This window comes from Tyto alba, unplaced genomic scaffold (genome assembly GCF_018691265.1).
Source record: "Tyto alba isolate M040663 unplaced genomic scaffold, T.alba_DEE_v4.0 Super-Scaffold_32, whole genome shotgun sequence".
Lineage (NCBI taxonomy): Eukaryota > Metazoa > Chordata > Aves > Strigiformes > Tytonidae > Tyto > Tyto alba.
The window spans coordinates 1,354,105-1,374,849 of record NW_024881307.1 but is presented as its reverse complement, the minus strand read 5'-3'; the positions used below and the strand labels follow the sequence as shown (position 1 = coordinate 1,374,849).

Sequence of the window (20,745 nt, the reverse complement as noted above, 5' to 3'; positions counted from 1 at the left end):
GGCGGGCCCGGGGGGCGGGGGCGGCGGGGCGGTGAAAAGGAGCGGCGGGGGGGGGGGGGGGGGGGGACCCGCAGCTCGGCCGCCGCCCGCCATGAGGGCAGCGCTCGCCCCCGGGGTCCGCCTGCTCCGCGACCTCCCCCGGGACAGCCGGTGAGCGGGGCGCTGCGCCGGGCTGGGGGGCACGGGGACCGAGGCAGCCGGGCTTGGGATGGGGACCGGCACCGGGATGGGGACCGGCACCGCGATGGGGACCGGCACCGCGATGGGGACCGGCACCGCGATGGGGGCCGGCACCGCGATGGGGACCGGCACCGCGATGGGGACCGGCACCGGGATGGGGACCGGCACCGGGCCGTGTGTCACTTGCCCGGGGACCAGCGCTGGGATGGGGGTCACTTGCCCAAGGACCGGCACCGGGATAGGGGACACTTGCCTGAGGACCAGCACCGGGATGGGGACCGGCACCGGGCCGTGTGTCACTTGCCCGGGGACCAGCACCGGGATGGGGGTCACTTGCCCAAGGACCGGCACTGGGATGGGGACCGGCACCGGGATGGGGGACACTTGCCCGGGGACCGGCACCGGGATGGGGACTGGTCCTGGACCGTGTGTCACTTGCCCGGGGACCAGCACTGGGATGGGGACCGGCCCTGGTCTGGGGATCACTTGCCCGGGGACTGGCCCTGGACCGTGTGTCACTTGCCCAGGGACCAGTACCGGGATGGGGACCGGCCCTGGGCTGGGAGTCACTTGCCCAAGGACCAGCCCTGGACCTGGGGTCACTTGCCCAGGGACCAGCCCTGGGTCCACTGTGAGACCGGCTCCAGAGCAGCACCGGCACCGAGCCCGGGGTTTTGGGCATGACCTAGGAACCGGCCCCGAGCCCCGCTCAGACACTGTGGGGCTGGACAGGAGGGGGGGGACACCCCGAGATGGGTGGCAGCACCCGCCGAGCCTCGAGCCGTCCCTCCGCGTGTGCCAGGCCCTCACGCCCCAAACTGGGGGGGAATGTGGCCAGCACCAAGATCCCGCCGCTTGCCCCCACTTTTTGGTGAGGTGACGAGCCTGCTGTGGGTTTAATTTTACTGAATATATTTATTTTTTGGAAGCCTGTTGCCAAACACCCCCCGTGCTTTTCCTTCAGCTGCAATTTTCCCTGCCAGCACACGTGGGGTAAAAAAAAAAAAAAAAACCAAAAAACAACAAAATGAAGCAACAAACCAACCATCCAGCTAAGTCGGGTACCGCACGTGAAGATTCTCTTCTTCTTCCTCACAGTGGCCTCTCTGCTCCCCTTGGAGCAGCCCTGCAGTGATCAGTGGTGATTTTTTGGGGGAGGAGTGGGGTTTGAGGTATTTTTTTGAGGTGGGAACCAGGAATTTTTCAGCTGCAGTGCAGTCTCTGAGCCGGCACCCCAGAGCAGAGAGCTGCCCTGGATTTCCAGCGTGTCTGGAATCGCTGCAGTTTTGTGAAGTGAAACTGCAAAGAGGAGCAGGATGGGCTAAAACTGCAAACAAAAGGCAGGGTTTTGCTGGGTTGGTTTTTTTTTTTTTTTTTTTTTCCTCTTTCTGAAGGAGCAACCCCGTGACACTTCTCCATGCCACAGCCACCCCTGAGTGCTCACATCCTCTGTGCTGCCATAAAACCCTCTGCAATACCTTCCCTAAATTCAGGATGGGGCCCCTTGGTGATGCTCATTCCGCTCTGGAGGGTGCTGGATCCTATTTGGGATTCTCCAGGCTTTATCCATCAGCTTTACTGGGAGCAGCATCCCCATTCCCAAGCCCCATGTTTTCCCTATTTCCCCCCATTTTCCTGCATTTAATTAAAGCAAAAGGGATAAAGTCTCTATGCAGTGGAGGAACTGGAGCGGGTAGTGCTTGGGGCATTCACTCCCCCTCCTTTTTTTTTTCCAGTTCATCTTTAACTCTGGGAACGATGATGAATCAGCCACGTTGTGCCCCGTTTCCTCCCGTGACGGGGGGAAGGTGCTTGCTCACCCCACAGTTTGCTGGGATGGCTGCTCGAGGAAGGGGAAACAATGATTAGTCCCGTGTGTCCCCCCCCCCCCCGAAAAAAAAACTCAACTGGTCTTTTTACGTCGCATCCTTGGCCACATTTTGGGCGGGCTGGTTGCCTCCCCGCTGGCTGGACCGAGTGGGCTCACCTCACCGATCTGGCCAAAGAGTCCCCGTTTGGTGATGAAGGGATATTCTGGGGGGGGGGAACCAAGCAGAAACGACCCCCTTTCTCCCCTTTCCCCTGCGTTTCTAAGACCCCATGGATTAAATTGTGGCGGAGTTGTGTGTGCACATCTCAAATCTGCATCTTAAGCGGATTCAACCTGGCCCGGTGGTGGCTCTCGCTCCCCTTACCTGATATTTTTCTCCAAAAAAAGCATGAATTCTGGGGAGAGGCAAAACGGCTAACGCCAAGGCTGGAGATGTCAGGGACATCCCCGCTGGGCTGGGCATTTCCAGCTGGGATGGTGACCCATCCCTGTCCCCATCCCTGTCCCCACCAACCCTGACCTCTCTGCTCGCTTTACCCCACAGGTATCGGGGACTGACGCTGGTGCTGACCTTCCTCTGCTACACCAGCTACCACCTCTCCCGAAAACCCATCAGCATCGTCAAGGTTAGCGCCAGCCTCGCTCCAACCGTGGGGAGGGGGGGACATGTGGAGGGGGGGAGGGTGTCCTCGAGCATCCTGATTTCACCCCTTCTCTCTCCCCACAGAGCCAGCTGCACCCCAATTGCTCAGCCTTGGGGCCGAACCCCCGCAACGACTCCAACAGCAGCACGTGGTGCAGTTGGGCACCCTTTGGTAAGGCTGAGCCCCCCCCCGCCAAGACACCCCAAAAAATACCCTCATGACAGCTGGGACAGGCTCCCCCCCCCCCCCCCACGTCCTAAGCCGAGTTGTGGCCGGAGGTTTTGGCAGGGGGCTGGCTACTCATTAGGCACCCGGAGGTAATTAAGCAGCACGCATCTGCCCCGTGCGCCCGGGCCAAAGGGCAGCAGTGGGTGGTGAAACTGGGGCCGGGATGGGGCCGAGTCCCGACGCCGACGGCAGCCGTCACGCTCCAAGAACCACCCACCGGAGAGGAGGGTTTTGGGGATGGAGGACGAGGACAAGCCCGTGACCACGAGGAGGGAAAACAAAACTGGGGGGGGGGGGGGGGCCAGGCTGACACGGCCCTAATATTTCTTTTCCAGATGAGGACAACTACAAGGAACTTTTCGGGGCGCTGGATAACGCCTTCCTGGTGGCTTACGCCATCGGGATGTTCATCAGGTACCCAGGTCCTTTACACCCCTTTCCTCCCGCACACCCGTTTACACCAGTCCGCCAGGAAACTGGTTTCCATCGGGGCTGGGGGTCGTGCTAACGGGAAAGCAGCTGGGCGCCGGGAGCTGCCTGGGGTTCGGGCACTGGCTCGGTGTGCGAACGCCCGTCGGCAACATCACTTGTGACAGCTCCCGTCCTCGCTCTTCCCTCTCTCCGCAGCGGTATTTTTGGGGAGCGCCTCCCCCTGCGCTACTACCTGTCGGGGGGGATGGTGCTGAGCGGGCTCTTCACCGCGCTCTTCGGCCTCGGCTACTTCTGGGACATTCACGTCCTCTGGTACTTCATCGTTGTGCAGGTGTGTCCGCGCTGGAGGACGCCCAGGCTCTGGATTTTAACCGCCACGGCCTCACGGGAGTTTTTTTTGGTGCCGTTTGGGGGTCAGGACGGCCCAGCTTCAAAGCGGGAGAATGCTGGGCATTTCCACTCCCCGCAAAACCTGGTTGCGCGTGGTGGCGTGGGCGCCGAAACCACTGGGGCGCGCCCAACTCGCTGAGCAGGGTGGGTGGCTGGTTTGGCAACACCAGTCGCTCCCAATTTAGCCAGGGGGACAGTGCAAACGGCTCGGAGATTGCTCCAGTGGGGGGAAAAAAAAAAAAAAACAAAAAACCAAAGTGTTTTCTTCACAGCTTTGGGATGAGGGTGGCTCTTTTTGAACCTGGCTGCCCGGAACGGCACAGGTTGCTCCGTGGCTCGGGTGGGTGCTTGCCAGGTGCCCGAGGGCACTGTGTGATGCTGCCCATCTCTTGCCAGGTCTGCAATGGGCTGGTGCAGACAACCGGCTGGCCCTCCGTTGTGGCGTGCGTCGGGAACTGGTTCGGGAAGGGAAAGTGAGTGTTTTGCTGGTGTGTCTCACCCTGGTCCTGGTCCTTGTTGGCTGTGGCAGCCCGCTGACCCCGGATCTGTCCCTGCTAGGAGAGGTTTGATCATGGGCATCTGGAACTCGCACACCTCCGTTGGCAACATCTTAGGGTCACTCATCGCCGGCGTCTGGGTTTCCTCTGCCTGGGGCTTGTCCTTCATCGTGCCCGGCATCATCATCGCTGTCATGGGCATCATCTGCTTCTTCTTCCTCGTGGAGTGTGAGTGGTGTGATCCAGAGCACAGCAGATCAGTGGTGCCACAAGCCACAGTTTTTCTCCTTACCCGTTTCCAAGAGGTTTTGGCAGCCCCAAATACATATTACCAGCTTGTGGCAAGCAGGGATGTGGACCTGACCACCACGGGGTTGCTCAGCATCCTGTGGGGTCATCCAGGCAGGCTCAGCCCCTGTGCCAGTCTTTCTAGGAAACATTTGGGAAGCCCTTTGGGATTTTACTGTTTGGTTTTTTTTTTTGGCTGCCGGGAAGCGGGTACACAGAGATGCAGCCCAGCCCTGGGGGGTGTCCCAGCCCCATGTTTTTCCCCTGCAGCACGAGATGCTGGAGGGCGAGCAGGCGGCGTGGGGCCAGTCCAGGCTCTCACGGGATCTTTCTCCCTGCAGATCCCGAGGACGTCGGCTGCAGTCCGCCCCTGCATCACGTGAGTTGAACTGATTCCCAGGGCTTGGCCTGAGATGCGCGGTTGCTCAGTTCACACAAAAACAACTGGGGTGTCAGGTCGTAACATCAGAAGCGAGAGCAATGTTCGGTTTATGGTGGAGGATGCTCATTGCTATTCTGCTGTGAGCACCCTCTGGGTCACGTCCTGGCGGCGCATCTGACATTTCAGCCCCTTCCAGCAATGAGAGCCACACCTCCTGCTTTTTGGCTTGCTTTTAGATGGCCTCCGACGAGGAGGATGCTAGAGGAGCGACCACCAGTGAGAAGGATCCCGAAGCGGTCACCTCCAACGAGGGGCCACTGAGCATCTCAGGCCAGAGCAGCACGGATCGCTCCGACAGCCCCAAGGAGCCAGCTGAGGAGCCCGAAGCCATCAGCTTCCTCGGGGCGCTCCGGATACCCGTGAGTCACGGGAGGCCCCTTGCATCCTGATGGGGATGGAGGAAAGAGCAAAGCCAGGGCAGCTCACCCCATCGATGGGGTGTCCACACATCAGGAAATTGGGGAAAAAAAAAAAACAAAAAACCAAAACCACCATCTGGAGGAGGTTGGGACAAGGCTCCTCTGACATCTTCTCTGCTCCTCCCAGGGTGTGGTGGAGTTCTCCCTTTGCCTGCTCTTTGCCAAGCTGGTGAGCTACACCTTCCTGTACTGGCTGCCCCTCTACATTGTGAACGTCGGTGAGTTTTTGAGGGCGGTGAGACGGGAGCAAGCCTGGCAAGGGGAGCGTCTCCTCACCCCTCTCCTCCCCCCCACAGCTCATTTCGGTGCCAAGGAAGCCGGGGACCTGTCAACCCTCTTTGACGTCGGGGGCATTCTAGGTTTGTCACGTACCCAAGCAGAGGGGGTGGATCAGGGATGATTTGGGGACGATCCTGGCCTTGATGGGAAGTCTCGTCCATGGGAGTGCTTTATTGGTAACACCATCTCTTTTTCTGGAGCACGGTAGCGAGGATCATTCGGCCTCTGGAGCACTCAGAAGGTAGCAAATGCCCCTTGCTTTTATTTTGCCATCCAGGTGACCATTGCAACACCTTTCCTTGGGTTTTGCTTGCTCAGGCTCTTCTTTTGCTTGGAGAAATAATATATTTTGGAAGTATGGAGGGCACCAGAGCTGCATGCAGGTGTAGGGAAACCATCTGCAAGGAGAAAGCAGCAGGGATAAATCAAAACTCTGCACTCTGATATTATGTTTAACCTTGGGGGTCATCTTGCTGAAAAGATGGTGGATGAAGGAGCATCATGGTGCAGCATCCCACTGGATTTTGGGTTAAGCCAGGGCGGAGCTTTGCCGCTGGGGCGGTGTGACTGACACCTGCAACTCCTTCTTGCAGGGGGGATCTTTGCTGGCCTCATCTCCGATTACACCGGCGGCAGGGCCACCACGTGCTGCGTGATGCTGGTCATCGCTGCTCCCATGGTGCGTTGCCACGTGGGGAAAAAAAAAAAAAAACGGTCACGGGGGTTTCCTCTCCTCCAGCTTCTTTGAGTCACGGCTGCCTTCCTCTTCCCAAGTGCCTGGGATAAGCCGGTCATGCGCTTAGCTGAGATGAGAGCTGGGATCGACCCACATGCCCAGATGCTGCCGGGGTGGACGTCCAGATCTGGAGGCTGGGAGGGGGCTGTAGAGTCCTTGACAGCTAAAAAAAAATCCTCTTTAGGCTTGTTTTTTTTTTCCTCCATCCTGCCCTAACCCTGCTCTGTCTTAAAGCCTCGGGGGTCCCACCGAGCCGCTCCAACTTTCATCTCTTTGCTTTGCATCCCCTGCGCCAATGGCCTCATGCTCCACCGGCGCCTAGCCAGGACGTCCTTCCCAAGCACCTGCACGGAGCTTGTTTGGCTTTGCTGCTGCTGCAAAAAAAACACAGCTAATTAGCTGTAATCCAAGCCTGGCTGGCTCGGGCTTGCGAGCTTCTCCCCTCCGAAGGAGCTGGCGTGCGCTGAAAAGCGGAGAGGCCGCGTCACGTCCGCGTCCCCCGGATAGTGCCGGCGGGGCAAATTACCGTCTGGCTGCAGCCGGCAGGGAGGCGCGTGAGCCTCGCCGGGCCGTAAATCGCAGCAGCACCTCTGTTTGCCAACTGCCAGGTATTTCATCTGGCAGGCAGACGACGGGACGCGGAGCCAAGGGCGCACTCGGCTCCCCACCCCCGGCTGGGGCGCTCCTCCTCAGACGCCACGTAGAGTGACGGGGGGGGGGGGGGGGGGTCCTGCAAATCTCGGCGCTGGCGATAATTCAGGTCCTCACCTTCTCCCTCCTCTCCCCAGGGTGCTGCTGCAGGGAAAATGCTTAGGAAAACAGCTGGAATAGCCATAACTGGTTCATCTCATGTCTTTTTTTCCAGCTGTTCCTGTATAACCATGTTGGCCAGAACGGCATCGGCACATCAATAGGTAAGGGGCTACTGTTGTGGACTCACCTGCCTTTATTTCTCCTCTTGAGCCAGGCTCCCAGTCTGGGATTCGGGGGAGAGGGTGGTGCTGGATGAGCGTTCGCTGCCTGCGGGGTGGGATCTCCTTGGGGGCGGGGGGGAAACCAGAGATGAGCAAGCGGTGGATGCGCAGGACAGCGATGTCCGCACATGGGCCGGGGGCTATGGACCCGACGTCCTGCTGCTCCCTGCACTTAAAGATTTCATCTCTTCCTGGGTACCTCCGTGGCCATCTCGTCCCTCACAGCGATGCTGATTGTCTGTGGCGCTCTGGTTAACGGGCCCTACGCTCTCATCACAACAGCAGTTTCGGCAGATTTGGTAAGAAGCGCACCTCAGGCCCCGCCACGCTGCCCTTGCGCACCCAAAGGCTGCTCCCTCTTTTCTGGAGGGATGTTTGCTGGGATTTTTGGCATTTTAGCTTTGTTTTTCAATGCCTCTGAAGCCCAGGGTTGTCACACCTCATGCTGTTGTTCACACCCTCCCTTAAACACACGGCTTTTTTTTCCTATTGCTCTTTTACCTTGGCCACGTGACTCTGCTTCAGCCTTGCTGCATCACTCTCTTAGTACAATCAGAGTGGAAAAATTTACTGGGAAATCACCTGGGATTGATGATTCTGTTGGCAGTTCTGGTTTTGCCGTGGTTTGGCTGCAGGCAGCATCCGAGTTCAGTCTTCCCCTCCATGGCTGGGTCGGATACATGGAAACTGCTGCCTCACACTAGGACTTGCTGGCTGCTTTTCCTCCTTATGTTTTACTCCTCTGTCCCTACAGGGAACCCACGAGTCTCTCAAAGGAAATGCCAAAGCCCTTTCTACTGTCACGGCTATTATTGATGGCACAGGATCCGTAGGTATGTACGGCTGGGGGGATGCTGAGCGGGGTCCTGGTCCCCTCGCCCCTGTGAGCAGGGCATCTCCTAACGTGGTTCATGTGCCCTTGCAGGTGCTGCGCTAGGGCCGCTGCTCGCAGGGCTCATCTCCCCCACGGGCTGGAATAACGTCTTCTACATGTTGATAGCAGCTGATGTCTTGGCTTGCCTGGTAGGTCCCTCCTCGGCTGGACTCGTTTTGCCACCCTGGCTATTCAAGGGCCCCCTTTTAGCTGCCTGCTCGCCAGCGGAGGGCAGGGACAGTCCTCAGGAGACAGCTAGGCACAGGGCGACTTGCAAAGCCCTGTGTCAACTCCAAACCTCTGCGTCCATTCCTTGGCTTTTCCCAATGACCTCCTCCACCCGTGGTTTTAGTTCGTGTGATTTTCCCTAGGAAGAGCCTTAAAATTTATTTCCCGGTGATGGAAACGCTCACGCCGAGGGTGGTGGCTGCAGAGCCATCTGTCCCCGTGGCTAATCCACACCCCCCCCCCCTTTCCTCTTGCAGCTCCTCGCTCGCGTGGTGGTCAAAGAGGTCCGTGGGTGGTGCGGCTACATGGCGAGGAAGAGAGGGTACGTACGTACCACCCCGGGGTGGCCTCCGGTCCCCTGGTGCCAAAACAAGGTGTCGGTGCCCCTCCAGAAAGACGTTTGTTATCCCTTGCTGTCACTGCTGCATCTCCGCGTGGGCATCGCGTCGGGAATCGCGAGGCTGCCTGCCTGACGCCCGTCTCACTCCTGTGAGACGTTTCCATCTTGAGCCAGGGCAGCACCCAGGGGAGTTTAGCCGTGAAACTCTCTCGGTGCTAAACATGCCATCCTTGTGTCTTTGTAGCTCTAGCGTGCAGCTAACAGAGTCAGTGCTGGATGGGAAGTAGCTTGGTGTGAGTATCTCCGCTTGAGCCCCGAGGATTAAATGCAAACGCAAGCCTGATTCCCCCCCGATTTCGAGTTTTGCTGGGCAGGCTCAGCCTAGAAACAGCCACTCTGCTGATAATTTAAGGGCTGAGATCAACATTGGGGAATAAAAGGATCACGTTGCAATGGCCAGGGAAGAGAGTGTGGATGAGGGGGTGGGCAGCACGTCCTTGTTTCCAGCTCACTTACGAGATGTTAGCCAAGATGCCTGATTGATTGGTATTGATTAATGCACTTGAAATGGCAGGATTTATAGGCTGACTTTCCCACCTGTGCTAATGAGCTTGATTACACAGAATACGGGCTCGCTAATCAAACCTGTGGCCAAATCACTGCAGAGAGGGTATAAATAATCTCCAAATCAGCACTAGCCTGTCTCCGGTTGCCGCCGAAGCCCTGCTGTGAGCACTGAGGGGAAGGGGCCGTAGCCAGTCCCAGTGATGAGGGTGCCAGACCCTGAACCCCCTGCGAACATTTGGTCCTTTATGTCTTGTGTTTGCAGGTGAAAGACCAATAGTCTGGGCCTCGCGCTGCGGTAAGTGCGGCCCAAATCTCCTTCTCTGGCCACCAGTGGAGGGCTGCCAGGCTCCTCTCGCCTGCATCGGGGCTGTCTGGGGCGAGGACTGTCCTGGCTGGGTTGGCACTGTCCCTGTTTGCACCAAAATCCGGCTGTTTTGCGATGGGGGAAGCAGCTGGGTCAGTTGGTGGAAATTCTGCAACGCCTGAGAGGGCTTTGGGGAGTGCATTGTCTCCAGAGCAGCTTGCAGAGAGGAGGCACAAATGCTGGGGGGGGGCGGTGGTTTTGGGGGGGGATGTTTCGGCTTTGGGCAGAGACAAGATGGTGGCTGGATCTCCTCCTTGCACCTGCTTCTCCTCCAGGCTGGCAGTGCAGGTGGGGCCGGAGTTTCCCGGCAGAGCCGTCTTCTCTTTCCATCTCTCCGGCAGCACCCAGCGTTTATCCCAACACCCGTGGGACGGCACCCACCATGCTCAGCCACTTCCCTTCTCTCCCCGCAGGTTTAAGGAGTTTTGACCTGGCCCCCCCCCCCCCCGCCACGGCCCCGCGAGCCGCCCCGAGCTGAGAGGCCTGGAGGGAGGAGAGAGGCAGGGGCACGCCAGGAGCGTGTTTATCTCACCAGGAGCGTGTTTATCTCGTGTTTATCTCGCCAGGAGCGTGTCTATCATCTCGGCAGAGCCGAGGCACGGCCCCGTGGGCTTGTACTGCCACTGTGGGTTTACTTCTGTGGGTTTGCTTCGGAGGGAGGCGGCGGCGAGGAGCGATCCGAGGCTGACGGGTTTTCTGGGCCAACTCTTCGCCGTTGGCCGTTTTATTAATAAAACCATGGAAAACCTATGTTGCCGTTCCATGCCCTTTCCTGGTGGGGCTCAGCCAGGTCTGTGTGAACTTGGGGAAGCGATGATTGTGCCCTTCTTGCTTTTTCCTTTTTTTGCCTCTGCTTTGCAAGCCTGCCCCATCCTGGTGGTCGGTATTTCAGGATATCGGACCAGGGGGACTGCAAAATCACTTAAGGCACTGCCACGCTGACAAAGTGCTGCTTGTTCTACGTAAAGGATATCCCCAGGCTTTTCACTGAGCTGGTTTTGCTCCTCATCTCATCCCACTGTAAAGAAAAAACAAACCAGCGTTTTTTTTCCTGAGTATTACAATTCCTAATTCGTACCGTTAAGGCCCCGTAGCCACACTAGCTATGCCACAACAAGCAGCTGCTCACACACCCGTGGCTGCCCTCAGTCCAGCCCGGGCAGCTGATGGCCTTCGTTAGACACCCCCTAATTAGAAGGAGCCATGCGACAGGCACCCGGGAGGTTAAGCCAGTGCCGCTGGCCTCGGGGGGTCCCCTCGGCGGAGGTGGGTCTGGGAGGCCCCCCCCCCCCCCCCCCAAGTTTGGAGCCAGGGTGCATGGGGCATTTGTGAGCCGTGGGGTGTGTTGCCGTGGATTGTGCCCTGGCAGGCTCTAGCTCTGCCCCGGAGAGAGCAGTGCTGGGTGCCAGGGGCTGTGATTGTGCCCGGTATAAATCTGAACTCTAATTGACTTCACCTCCTTGGATCTTAACCCGAGGAGAAAACATCTGGGCCTGATGTGATTTTATTAAGTGCTGATTTCATCAGCAAAGGGGAAAAAGAAGAAAGAAGAAAGAAAAAAAAAAAAAAAAAGACCTGCTGACCAGTTGGATCAGCTCCCTGTAAACCCCTGTGAGGCGATGGGGCGGCACAGGTGGAACCAGCAACTCGACAGGGCTTGAAAACTCCCTGGTTGCCTGCAGATCCCCCTGTGGAGAAAGCAGGAGAAAAGCCAAGTCCCCAGTTGTCCCTTTTTCCCAGGGAAGTCATCCCCACCCCAGGGCAGGCCCCGACAGAGCCATAGGGAAAGATGTCGTGACAGGGTCAGTTCTCAGCAGAAACAAAAGGGCTGACACCGTGGCACCCCCAGGCTGCAGGGCTCCTGGCAAACGGGGCCGCCGGCAGAGGTGCCACGCACGGGGCTGAGAATGGTGATTTCAGTGCGTATGTGACCGAGCTTTCACTTTGCTTAATTGCCATCCACCTTGTGGAGGAGTACGGGTGGGCTTGAAACACATTTTCAAGCAAAAAATCCCACAAGCCCTGACACACGCACAACGGGGTTATTGCAAAAGCAAGTTTGGTGGCTCTTTTTTTTTCCCCTTTCTTCCTTTTCCCCGCTCCCCCACCTCCTGCCTATTCTTTCAGCTGCTCACAGTTTTTCCGGGACAAATTTAGGCTGGTCTGCATCCCACTCGTGTTTGGAAAGTCTGAGCAGCCTTGGCTGCGTTGCCGGGAGCGAGGAGAAAGGGCAGATGGCCCATGGCGGTTTTAAACTTAAAAAAAAAAAAAAAAGAGCCAAACGCCAAAGAAAACTCCAGATCTCGCTGAGATTTCAGAGAGCGAGGGGTGGGCGGGAAGGCCGGGGGGGGGGGGGATCCCCTGGGTTTCACCCAGCCACTGGGCTGTTTGAATGGAGCCAAGCTCCTCTGGGAGAAGCCTGCAGGATTCGCCTCGTTCCTCCTCCAGCGGAGAAGGGGCCGCTGCTTCTCCCCTTCCGCAGCGCGGCGGTGAGGAGGCTGGGCGAGCCAGGAGAGCGCAAACCCGAGGCCGGGGAAAACCATCGTGCCTGCAGCAAGCTCACGAGGAGCCCGGCTGGTAAACGCAGAGCCCGGGGTGTTTTCCTACAGGTGACACCGCGGCAACATCCCCGTCTTGCGCGTGTTTTGGGGGGAATGCCGCCGGGCTGCCGTGAGGGTGAAGAGGTGGCTGGGCCACGGGCCGTAATTACCCATGCAAGGAGCAGCCGGCCAACGCTGAAGGGCTTTTTAATTAGCAGCCAAAGGCAAAGTGGGATTCAACAGCAGGGAAGCTGAAGTCAGCAAAGTCAAGGTGGAAATAAGAGGCCGGCTTTTACCAGTGAGGGTAATTAAGTGCCGGCAGAGCGCAGCACGAGGCGTGAGGAATTGTCATCATTCAAGGACCTTAAATCAAGGAGAGGAGCTTCTCCTGCGGACACTTGCTCTCCCTCCATCCCCACTCACCACCTGGCGCTGGGCAGGAGGGAGCAGCTGCCCTCGGGCTGCGTGACAAGCTGGGTACCAGCACCCCACTGTGGGAGCATCCCTGCTCCTTTCTAATGAGCCACACTGAATTTTAGGGGGAGGAAAAGGGCTTTTTTGACCACCTGATCTGAAAGCAGTTTGGCCACCCTCCTCCTGGCATGCACAGCGTCTTGTGCAAACACCCCTTTTGGCACAGCAGGTTTCTTTCGCTGGGCTTTAGTGTGATTTTTCACCTGCATGAGGCTGGCACCTCAGGACACGGAGCACCCAGTGCTCCCAGCTTGCAATAGGAAAGCTGGGATCATTTGCTCACAGTTCGGGGAGAAAAGCTGGGCTGGAGCACAGCTCCTGGGCTCTTCCGAGCTCTCAACACCTTTGCCAGCAACTGAGAGGTTGGGATTTAAGCCAAACCCACCCTCTTGCTACACATTAATTGCAAGAAAAAAAAAAAAAAAAAACAAAAAACAACAAATGATCAAGGTGCTAGATGGAGGTGGATGTGCTAGCAAGAGGTTATCCTCCAGGAGCTGAAGGTATGGGTGAGGGACAGCAGTAAAAAAAAAAAACAACATTAGGGGCTGGTTGGAAAGCAGCTCTGGCTCATACCAATTCCTTGACGTGGTCTTTCCTTTCCCCAAAATAAACAGGAACCGTCTGGAAAGCCCCTGCACAGGGAGAAGCAGAATTGCCCAGAATAAATAAATACACAGAGAGAGACAGGGTTAAGTTCATCCAGCCGGTCGTTCCCTGCTGCCAAGGGTGGCGAAGGATGAGGCTGGAGCTCAAAAAGTCTTGTGGGGAGAGAGAACACATGGGGCTCTTTCCCCAGTTAATGGGATTCTTGGGAAAGCACTGAAATGGCCTCCTCGGGCAGGAGCTGTGCTTCTCTCTCCTGTAGCGTGGCTTTCCACTCTCCCCCCCAAACATCCCCTTGCACGATGAGCCTTTTGACTGATTTTTGTTACAAACGGATTAAGGGGACAGAAAAAGCAAATACCTTGGGTTCATTTACAGCGCAAAACTGGAAGAAGCTTCACATTTCTGCTTTGAGGGTGGGGTTTTTTTCTTGCCCTGGCTGCTTTTGCCGCGGTTTCCCCGTTTGTTGGACCTGAAGCCTGGCAAAGTGCCGCTGTCCCCAGCGGCACGGCTTGCTGCCGCGGCCTCAGCGCGGCTCTCCCGAACCAGCCTTTGCACAAGCACAAGGAATACAGACACGGCAGGTGCGACGCTGGAGCGAGTTGCAAGACCAGCTTCGTGTTCATAAATGTTATTAAGACGATGAATTAAATATGAATTTTGTTTCAGGCGTGACTTCAAAATCACCAAGAGACCTGACGCGCTTGTGTTGCATAAATGCTCAGCGTGTTCCTTAACACAGTAGTTCAACTCCCTTGGACACAGGCTTCAGGATATGAAGGGATTGAGCGTTTACGCGCCTTGAAAAGGAGAAACACCTCTCCTCTGACTTTTTTTTAAATGTACTTACACGTTTTTAGCTGACCGAGTTAGGGCTCCTGGGTGCTGGGGCATTTTCTGCAGGGGAAGCATTGTCTCTGAGCCCGCTAGCACTGCCTTATTAATCTTTCATATCCTGATAGCGATATTTTGTGACTGACAGCTGGCAGAACAGTGCTGGAAGGAGCTCGCTGGTTCTTTTATTTACTGTTCACCACCTTCAGTTCAAAACGGAAAAAAAATTAAAGTCTCTAAAATGGGGGGGGGGGAAAAAAAAAAAAAAAAAAAAAAGTCTGTATGAGACCTGAGTTTCTTACCCTCGGGTTTTTGGCTATATTGCCCCTGAACACATCTCAAGGCTGCAGTACTGCCTCACACTCAGCTTCAACCTCACCGCAATACCCGCTGCCCGCTCAGCTGTGAAAGGCTGAGCGGCTCCATCCCTCCGGGGCTGGGAAACGCAAGCCGACACGTAACTCACCTCACTCAGCTACTACAGGGCCCCTGTGGGAAGCTTTGCCGGCACAGTATGGGTAGTAAAGGCTCCTTCCCTGCTCCGCAGCAGCCACCCAGCGCTCCAGCTCACCGAAACGCCTTCCTCCTGCCTGCAAGCAACTTTAAAGCCCTGTGAGATTTCATGCAAGAGCACAAACCGTCACTATTGAGTGATGGCTAAGACGGCACAAAGCAGTAATTATTGCTGGTTAAGTACAGACACCCAGCCTGTGCGAGCCACTGCTATCAACAGATTGATTTGCCGCACAGGCAGGAGGCCGAGGTATCTGCCAGCCTGGCCCAGCCACCCTGCTCTGCTTCAGCAGGGATGTTCCCCCTTGCTTCCACGAAACAATAGGGAGAAAAATGGGATTTGACCCCATTGCTGCTGCTGAAAAACATAAAAAGGGGGTTTTTCCTCCTCTCCCCCCCCAGGAGGAAAGGTATTCGAGTTGACTACTGGCTTCAGCCAGTGATCTGCACTAGTGTGAGCAATGGTTTCATATTTTAGGGTAGCAGAAACCATGAGCCTTCGGCTCCCCACCCAGAGTGGCAACTTGGGGTCCTGACACACGTGGGAGACACTCAGGTATCAGCAGAGTCCTTGAAGAGCAATAGGTTTTTTCCCATGGGCTAGCAGGATCATTAGCACAGGGAGGCAAGACCTGGCTTTCCTCTGCATCCTTGCAGAGCAGAGAGGTTAATTTGCCCCTTTTGGCATTATTTTGTACACTGTTCGCTCCCCACTCCAAAGGCTCAGGTTTCCAGTCAAAGAAAACAATCCCCAACAATCCCCAATCACATGCTGAATTTCCAGAAAACCCCGCATCTGTCACTGGAAAAGGTGGTTTTTAGAGACACCGTCAAAGGGTGGCAAAAGGTGACATTTCTGGAGAATAAATAAAGCCCAACTCAGGGGTTTCTCTTAGAGTTTTATTAAACTAAGGGGAAAAAGAAACAGTAACAAGCCATCTCTTGTGGATAACTATAACAAACCAGTTCAGTTCAATTCACTGAATCAAGTGTAGTACAAAGTGCTTGGATTTCAACTCTCCTGTAAAAGAGAAGAGAGAGGTTAAAACACCTCTGCAGTCTGCAGAGGCTTGAACACCCCTGGAGAGGAAGGCACTCACGCTCAGTCCAAACTTTGCTTTTAAAGATGAAAGACACTGCGCTGGGCGCAAGCGACACACTTCACTTGCTTTGCCAGCTCCTTCTGAGCTCGGAAAAATCGACACATTCACCTCCAGAACAGTCTCCTGGTCTCCCTTCCTGGTTTATTGCCATGAAATTGGGATTTCCTCTTCACGGGGATCGCTGCCTCCAGCTGCCACTACCTGCTGTGAAGTGGTTTGGCGTACACTGGGTCCATGAGGTGGTAAATCAGGAGCAGGAACAGGCACCCAACTAAGACCAGGCTCATCAGGGCCAGGAGGATGAAGCGGCCAATAAGCAAGGTGTCCACAATCTGCAGAGAATGGAAAAAAAAAACCCAAACATTACAGTCTCTGGCGGCTCCCAGAGCTCAGAGGGAACACTCCATGTCCTGGAAAAGAGTATTGTCAGAGATCACCCCAGGAGGAAAACCTTTGGGGTTTTCCCAGATTTATCCTCTCACTTTTCATTCCTGACATGAGTGCTTTCTGTGGGAATTGGGGAAGAATCTCTTTCCTCTGAAAAAAGCCACTCATGGGAAAGCTAATGTGAAGGAAAGAAGCAGCACAGTACTGAGCACAGGGAAGAAACATGAGTCAAAACCTGCAGCTGCTCTCTCTAGCCACAAGCCTCCCTGCCCTGCAAGGAACTGTTCAAAATTTCCCCCTTTTAGAAGGGAAATGGAGGGAAAAAGAAAAAAAAAAAGATTAAAAAAAAAGAAGACATAGTAGCAAGGCAAGACACAATGACAAACCAACTGCGAGAAGGTTGGTTATGAAATCATCCTCTCGGCTCCTGAGACTACACCAGAGCTTCGCTCACCCCCAGCTCAGTTTTATAAATCACATTAGCACATGCTCATCCTTGGTGTTGCTGCAGAAAGAGTCTCTTGTGAGTAAAACATTGGCTCCTTCTGCACGTTTCACTTTTTAATTAGCCAATTAGCAGAGTTTCGGTGCAGAAAGCCCAGGTCATGTATTATTGATAGTCAGGGCAGGTCCAGTCCAACTGAAGATCCAGGGAAAAAAAAAGGCAAAAAAAAAAAAAAGCTTTCTAATTCTATTGGCCTCCCAGGCACAAACATGCACTCGGCTGCCCTTCATCTTGCTTCCAACCTTTACATGAGCGAGTCCCATGCAAGGCAGAGAAAAGAAAAAGCTTACAAGTATCTTTAGTAGGGATTTACACAGATCAAGATGTAGAAGAGCAATAATTAATGTGCATTAATAATAGAACAGAAGAAACTGCACCTAAAATGCTACAAAACTTTTTGTATTCAAAGCCCAAGGAGCTCTGGGAAAGCTCAAGATGGCAGCTCAGGCAGCAGTCGTGCAGGCAGCCTAAGGTTACCCAAAACTGGGGGAGATCCCTGTGCCTGACCACGCAGACAAGGGGCTGCCTGAAAACACAGATGGCTCCACGCTCGAGCGTGGTAATAACCTACCAGAGAGACGAAGAGCAGTTACTGGGCCTTAAAATAGAAAAGAGAGCTGGGGGAAAAGTGAAGTGCTGCAGAACTAGAGGGAAAATTATCAAAACTACCTGCCACGTGGCTATCGGCATGCTCCGGGGTGTGCTGGAAGAAGGAGGCAGGCGGGAGCATGGAGAGCCGTAGCTGCGAGAGGGAATGGCAGAGAGGGAACAGGAGCTGCTGGGGCTCAGGGCTGAGCTGGGAAGTACAACTGCAATCCCTGCCTGGGAACGTGAGCTAAACCTCACAAGTGCAGAAGGGATTTTGCTAAAGAAATAAATAGATCCCTGCTCTACTGGCAGTACAGCCTGCACCCGAGAAGGAGCCACAAATGACGAGAAGGCAGCGCAAGGCCATCCACAGGGCCTCGGGGCTGCGGCCGGGGCCAGCCCTGAGGTAAAGGCTCACCCTGGGGGGTTTCATGGTGTCCCTCGGGGCCCATCCCCGGGGCCTCTGGGTGGCACTTGGGGCCCATTCCTGAGGTAAAGGCCCATCCCCGGGGCCTCTGGGTGGCACTTGGGGCCCATCCCTGAGGTAAAGGCCCATCCCTGGGGCCTCGGGGCGGCACTTGGGGCCCATCCCCGGGGCCTCGGGGCCCATCCCTGAGGTAAAGGCTCATCCCCGGGGCCTCAGGGCGGCACTTGGGGCCCATCCCTGAGGTAAAGGCCCATCCCCGGGGCCTCAGGGCGGCACTTGGGGTCCATCCCTGAGGTAAAGGCTCATCCCCGGGGCCTCAGGGCGGCACTTGGGGCCTTCCCTGAGGTAAAGGCCCATCCCCGGGGCCTCAGGGCAGCTCTCGGGGCCCATCCCTGAGGTAAAGGCCCATCCCCGGGGCCTCAGGGCGGCACTTGGGGCCCATCCCTGAGGTAAAGGCTCATCCCCAGGGCCTGGGGGCGGCACTTGGGGCCTTCCCTGAGGTAAAGGCCCATCCCTGGGGCCTCGGGGCGGCACTTGGGGTCCATCCCTGAGGTAAAGGCTCATGCCTGGGGGTGGCACTTGGGGCCCATCCGTGAGGTAAAGGCTCATCCCTGGGGCGTCGGGGCGGCACTTGGGGCCCATCCGTGAGGTAAAGGCTCATCCCTGGGGCCTGGGGGCGGCACTTGGGGCCTTCCCTGAGGTACCATTACGCCGCCACCCCCCCCGGCCCGCTTGGCCCGCGGCGTGGGCTCACCTCCTCGGTGGCGGCTGCGGCCGGCCGCTCGTCCTCCCGGGGGAAGAGCAGCAGCGCAGCGCTGAGGCCGGCGGCTCCCAGCGCCACCAGCGCCGCGGCGAACCTACAGGGACCGGAGCGGCTTCAGCACCGGGCCCGGCCCGATCCCCACCCTCCCGCCCTCCTTTCCCGCTGCTCACCGGGCCCGGCCGGCCGCACGGGAGAGCGCCAGGCAGAGCAGCAGCGCCGAGCCCCAGATCGCCTGCAGCACCAGCACGCCGGGCCCCACGCCCAACGCCGTGACCGCCATGCCGCCCCGCCGCTGCCGCTTCCCCCTAGCAACCGCGCCGCGCCGCCGCCGCCCAGCCAATCAGCGCCTCACGCCGCTCGCCCGGCACTTCCCATTGGCTGCAGCGCGGGATGCGGGGCGGGGCCGCTGCTTTTCCCGCGCCGCGGGAGGCGGGGCCGCGCCGACGGGTTCCGATCCCGATCCCGATCCCGATCCCAATCCCAATCCCAATCCCAATCCCAATCCCGGTCCGGAGCGGTGCTCCCGGTTCCCCGGCAATTTCCCCCCGCCCCGTTGCAGACGGATCGGTGCTTAGTTAACGCAGCATCGCTTGTTGCGGCGCCAGCCGCCTGCTGCGGGGAGCATCTCTGCTCGAGCAAGGTCTCAACCCTCAAAACCCGAAAGGTACCTGTCTTCACCTCCACAATACTTCACCTCCAAATGAAAGCCCAAATCAGGTGGATTTGGTTAATGCAAACACAGCTGGGTTTTGCACTGCTATGGGACAGCCACGCTGATGGCCGAGGGCCTCCAAGACAAGCCGAAGAGGTTTGTCAGTGCACCAAGCATCTTTTAATACCCAGACAAGGAGGATTTCCATTTTAAACCCATTTTTTTTTTCTGACTGTTTTTAAATCCTATTTCTTCCCCATCACATCTCACCCATCAGACTCTGGCCAGTGTGGTTTGGTGGGTGACTTTATGCCAGTACTCAGGGCTCATCTACCAGTTAACCTGAAAAAAATAAGTATGTTGATATATTCAGCTTTCCTCTCATCTGCTTGAAGTCTGATGATCTAACTGCATAAAATGTCATGTAACTGCTGTTTTCTTCCTGTCATTTCTTTCAATGGGAGGAATAAACCGGCGATTAATTATGCTGCGCAGCACCGACCTGCCTTTTCCTGCGATGGAATCAAAGTCACCAGTGTGACATCAACCAGTTCAGCAAGCAGAGCACAAACTGTCTCCGACACCTGCCTTTATTTGGCATCGAATAGGAACTGGCTGCCAACATATTAAAAGCGTATGTTTGATAGCAAACTCCTTCCCACACCATCTCATGCTGCTAATCCCATCAGAGAAGGTATTTTTTTCCCTGCAAACCCCACGTTGGCAATGTCCGTCTTCGCCAGCGTTTTTCCAACCCTTCTCTTCCATTATTCCCTGTGCTTCCTGCTTCTGTTGGCAATCAGAAATTGTAAATTTGTTTCTGTTGTTTGAGAATCTCTGCTTGCTTTTCTGTATTTTCCCATTTCTTTGTAAAACCCCAAATTTCTTCTTCATAGCCCTGTTTTCAAAGAGACCCTTCTCTTTCTGCCATTCCTCTTCCATCCTTTGCCTTTCCATCTAAAAGTGATAATTTTTGTCCATCAGCCAACAAGTCTTTTCCTTTACTAAAATTTCCCTTCTGTCATTTAGCTGTGGCTTTTACAATGACATCTTTAACCCATTCCCATTTGTTGTATCCAGTACAATCAGACTGATGGTAACTCAGGCACTAAGATCTGGAGTTGAAATGATGCCCAGCAGTCCAACACACTCCAAAATATCCCTATAATATTTATTTATATGGCACATATAAATTGCAGCAGGGCTATTGTTTTTTTTTTTTTTGAGCACAACAGAGGCAAATCGTAAATCCACAGCTAAGGAACTGGGAGAAGGTAACCAGGAAAACCAACCTCATCAGTGTGATATTTCCAAGCACAACCTTCCTTAGAAGTTTCTTCAACCCATCTGCAATGAAACACAGCATCCTAAACGTCCTCCTCTCTTATCTCAGCCTCTCCCCTTCTCTCAGAAATGCCTTGGTGGGGGTTTGCCTTATGGGACTGCTCCAGCAGCTGGTCAGTTGAATGCAAAGATTAGATTTTATGGCCGAAGAATAATTTACTGCTATCCTAAAATTAGCTTTTTTTTTTTTTTTTCTCAGCTTTTACCCACTAGCATCTGGTATCATTTACTCCTTGTGTCAGAGTTGCGTGGCACCTTTTAAAAAAAACCAACCAACCAACCAAAAAAACAACAGT

At 55.7% G+C, this 20,745-nt stretch overlaps 2 protein-coding genes across 8 annotated transcripts; one reads left to right on the top strand and one right to left on the bottom strand.

Moving 5' to 3' along the window:
• Positions 1–73: 73 nt before the first annotated feature.
• On the top strand, positions 74–10,463 carry SLC37A2 (solute carrier family 37 member 2). Of its 7 annotated transcripts, XM_042800519.1 has the most exons (20): positions 74–150; positions 2,556–2,637; positions 2,739–2,826; positions 3,219–3,297; positions 3,511–3,646; positions 4,102–4,178; positions 4,264–4,430; positions 4,832–4,869; positions 5,109–5,291; positions 5,479–5,569; positions 5,648–5,710; positions 6,224–6,309; positions 7,232–7,280; positions 7,566–7,639; positions 8,095–8,173; positions 8,266–8,363; positions 8,700–8,764; positions 9,027–9,075; positions 9,612–9,644; positions 10,127–10,463. In XM_042800519.1, exons 1-18 carry the CDS (start codon positions 92–94, stop codon positions 9,067–9,069), a joined length of 1,557 nt encoding a protein of 518 aa, XP_042656453.1. In that variant the 5' UTR covers positions 74–91; the 3' UTR covers positions 9,070–9,075; positions 9,612–9,644; positions 10,127–10,463. The 7 variants fall into 7 exon arrangements, with proteins under 7 accessions (XP_042656453.1, XP_042656457.1, XP_042656454.1 ...); XM_042800523.1 differs by lacking the exon at positions 9,027–9,075; XM_042800520.1 differs by lacking the exon at positions 9,612–9,644.
• Positions 10,464–15,566: 5,103 nt separating this feature from the next.
• Positions 15,567–18,750, bottom strand: TMEM218 (transmembrane protein 218). The gene is made up of 3 exons (XM_042800528.1): positions 18,624–18,750; positions 18,445–18,547; positions 15,567–16,115 (listed from the first exon to the last, which is right to left on the bottom strand). Exons 1-3 carry the CDS (start codon positions 18,731–18,733, stop codon positions 15,981–15,983), a joined length of 348 nt encoding a protein of 115 aa, XP_042656462.1. The 5' UTR covers positions 18,734–18,750; the 3' UTR covers positions 15,567–15,980.
• Positions 18,751–20,745: the final 1,995 nt, after the last annotated feature.

Coding starts and splice junctions, on each gene's coding strand:
- SLC37A2 (XM_042800518.1), top strand. CDS start 92: ATGAGGGCAGCGCTCGCCCCCGGGGTCCGCCTGCTCCGCGACCTCCCC. Junction 4,179..4,263: donor AACTGGTTCGGGAAGGGAAA/GTGAGTGTTTTG, acceptor TGTCCCTGCTAG/GAGAGGTTTGATCATGGGCA. Junction 8,174..8,265: donor TGATGGCACAGGATCCGTAG/GTATGTACGGCT, acceptor GTGCCCTTGCAG/GTGCTGCGCTAGGGCCGCTG.
- TMEM218 (XM_042800528.1), bottom strand. CDS start 18,733: ATGGCGGTCACGGCGTTGGGCGTGGGGCCCGGCGTGCTGGTGCTGCAG. Junction 18,548..18,623: donor CGTGCGGCCGGCCGGGCCCG/GTGAGCAGCGGG, acceptor CGGTCCCTGTAG/GTTCGCCGCGGCGCTGGTGG. Junction 16,116..18,444: donor CCGCAGCCGCCACCGAGGAG/GTGAGCCCACGC, acceptor CATTCTCTGCAG/ATTGTGGACACCTTGCTTAT.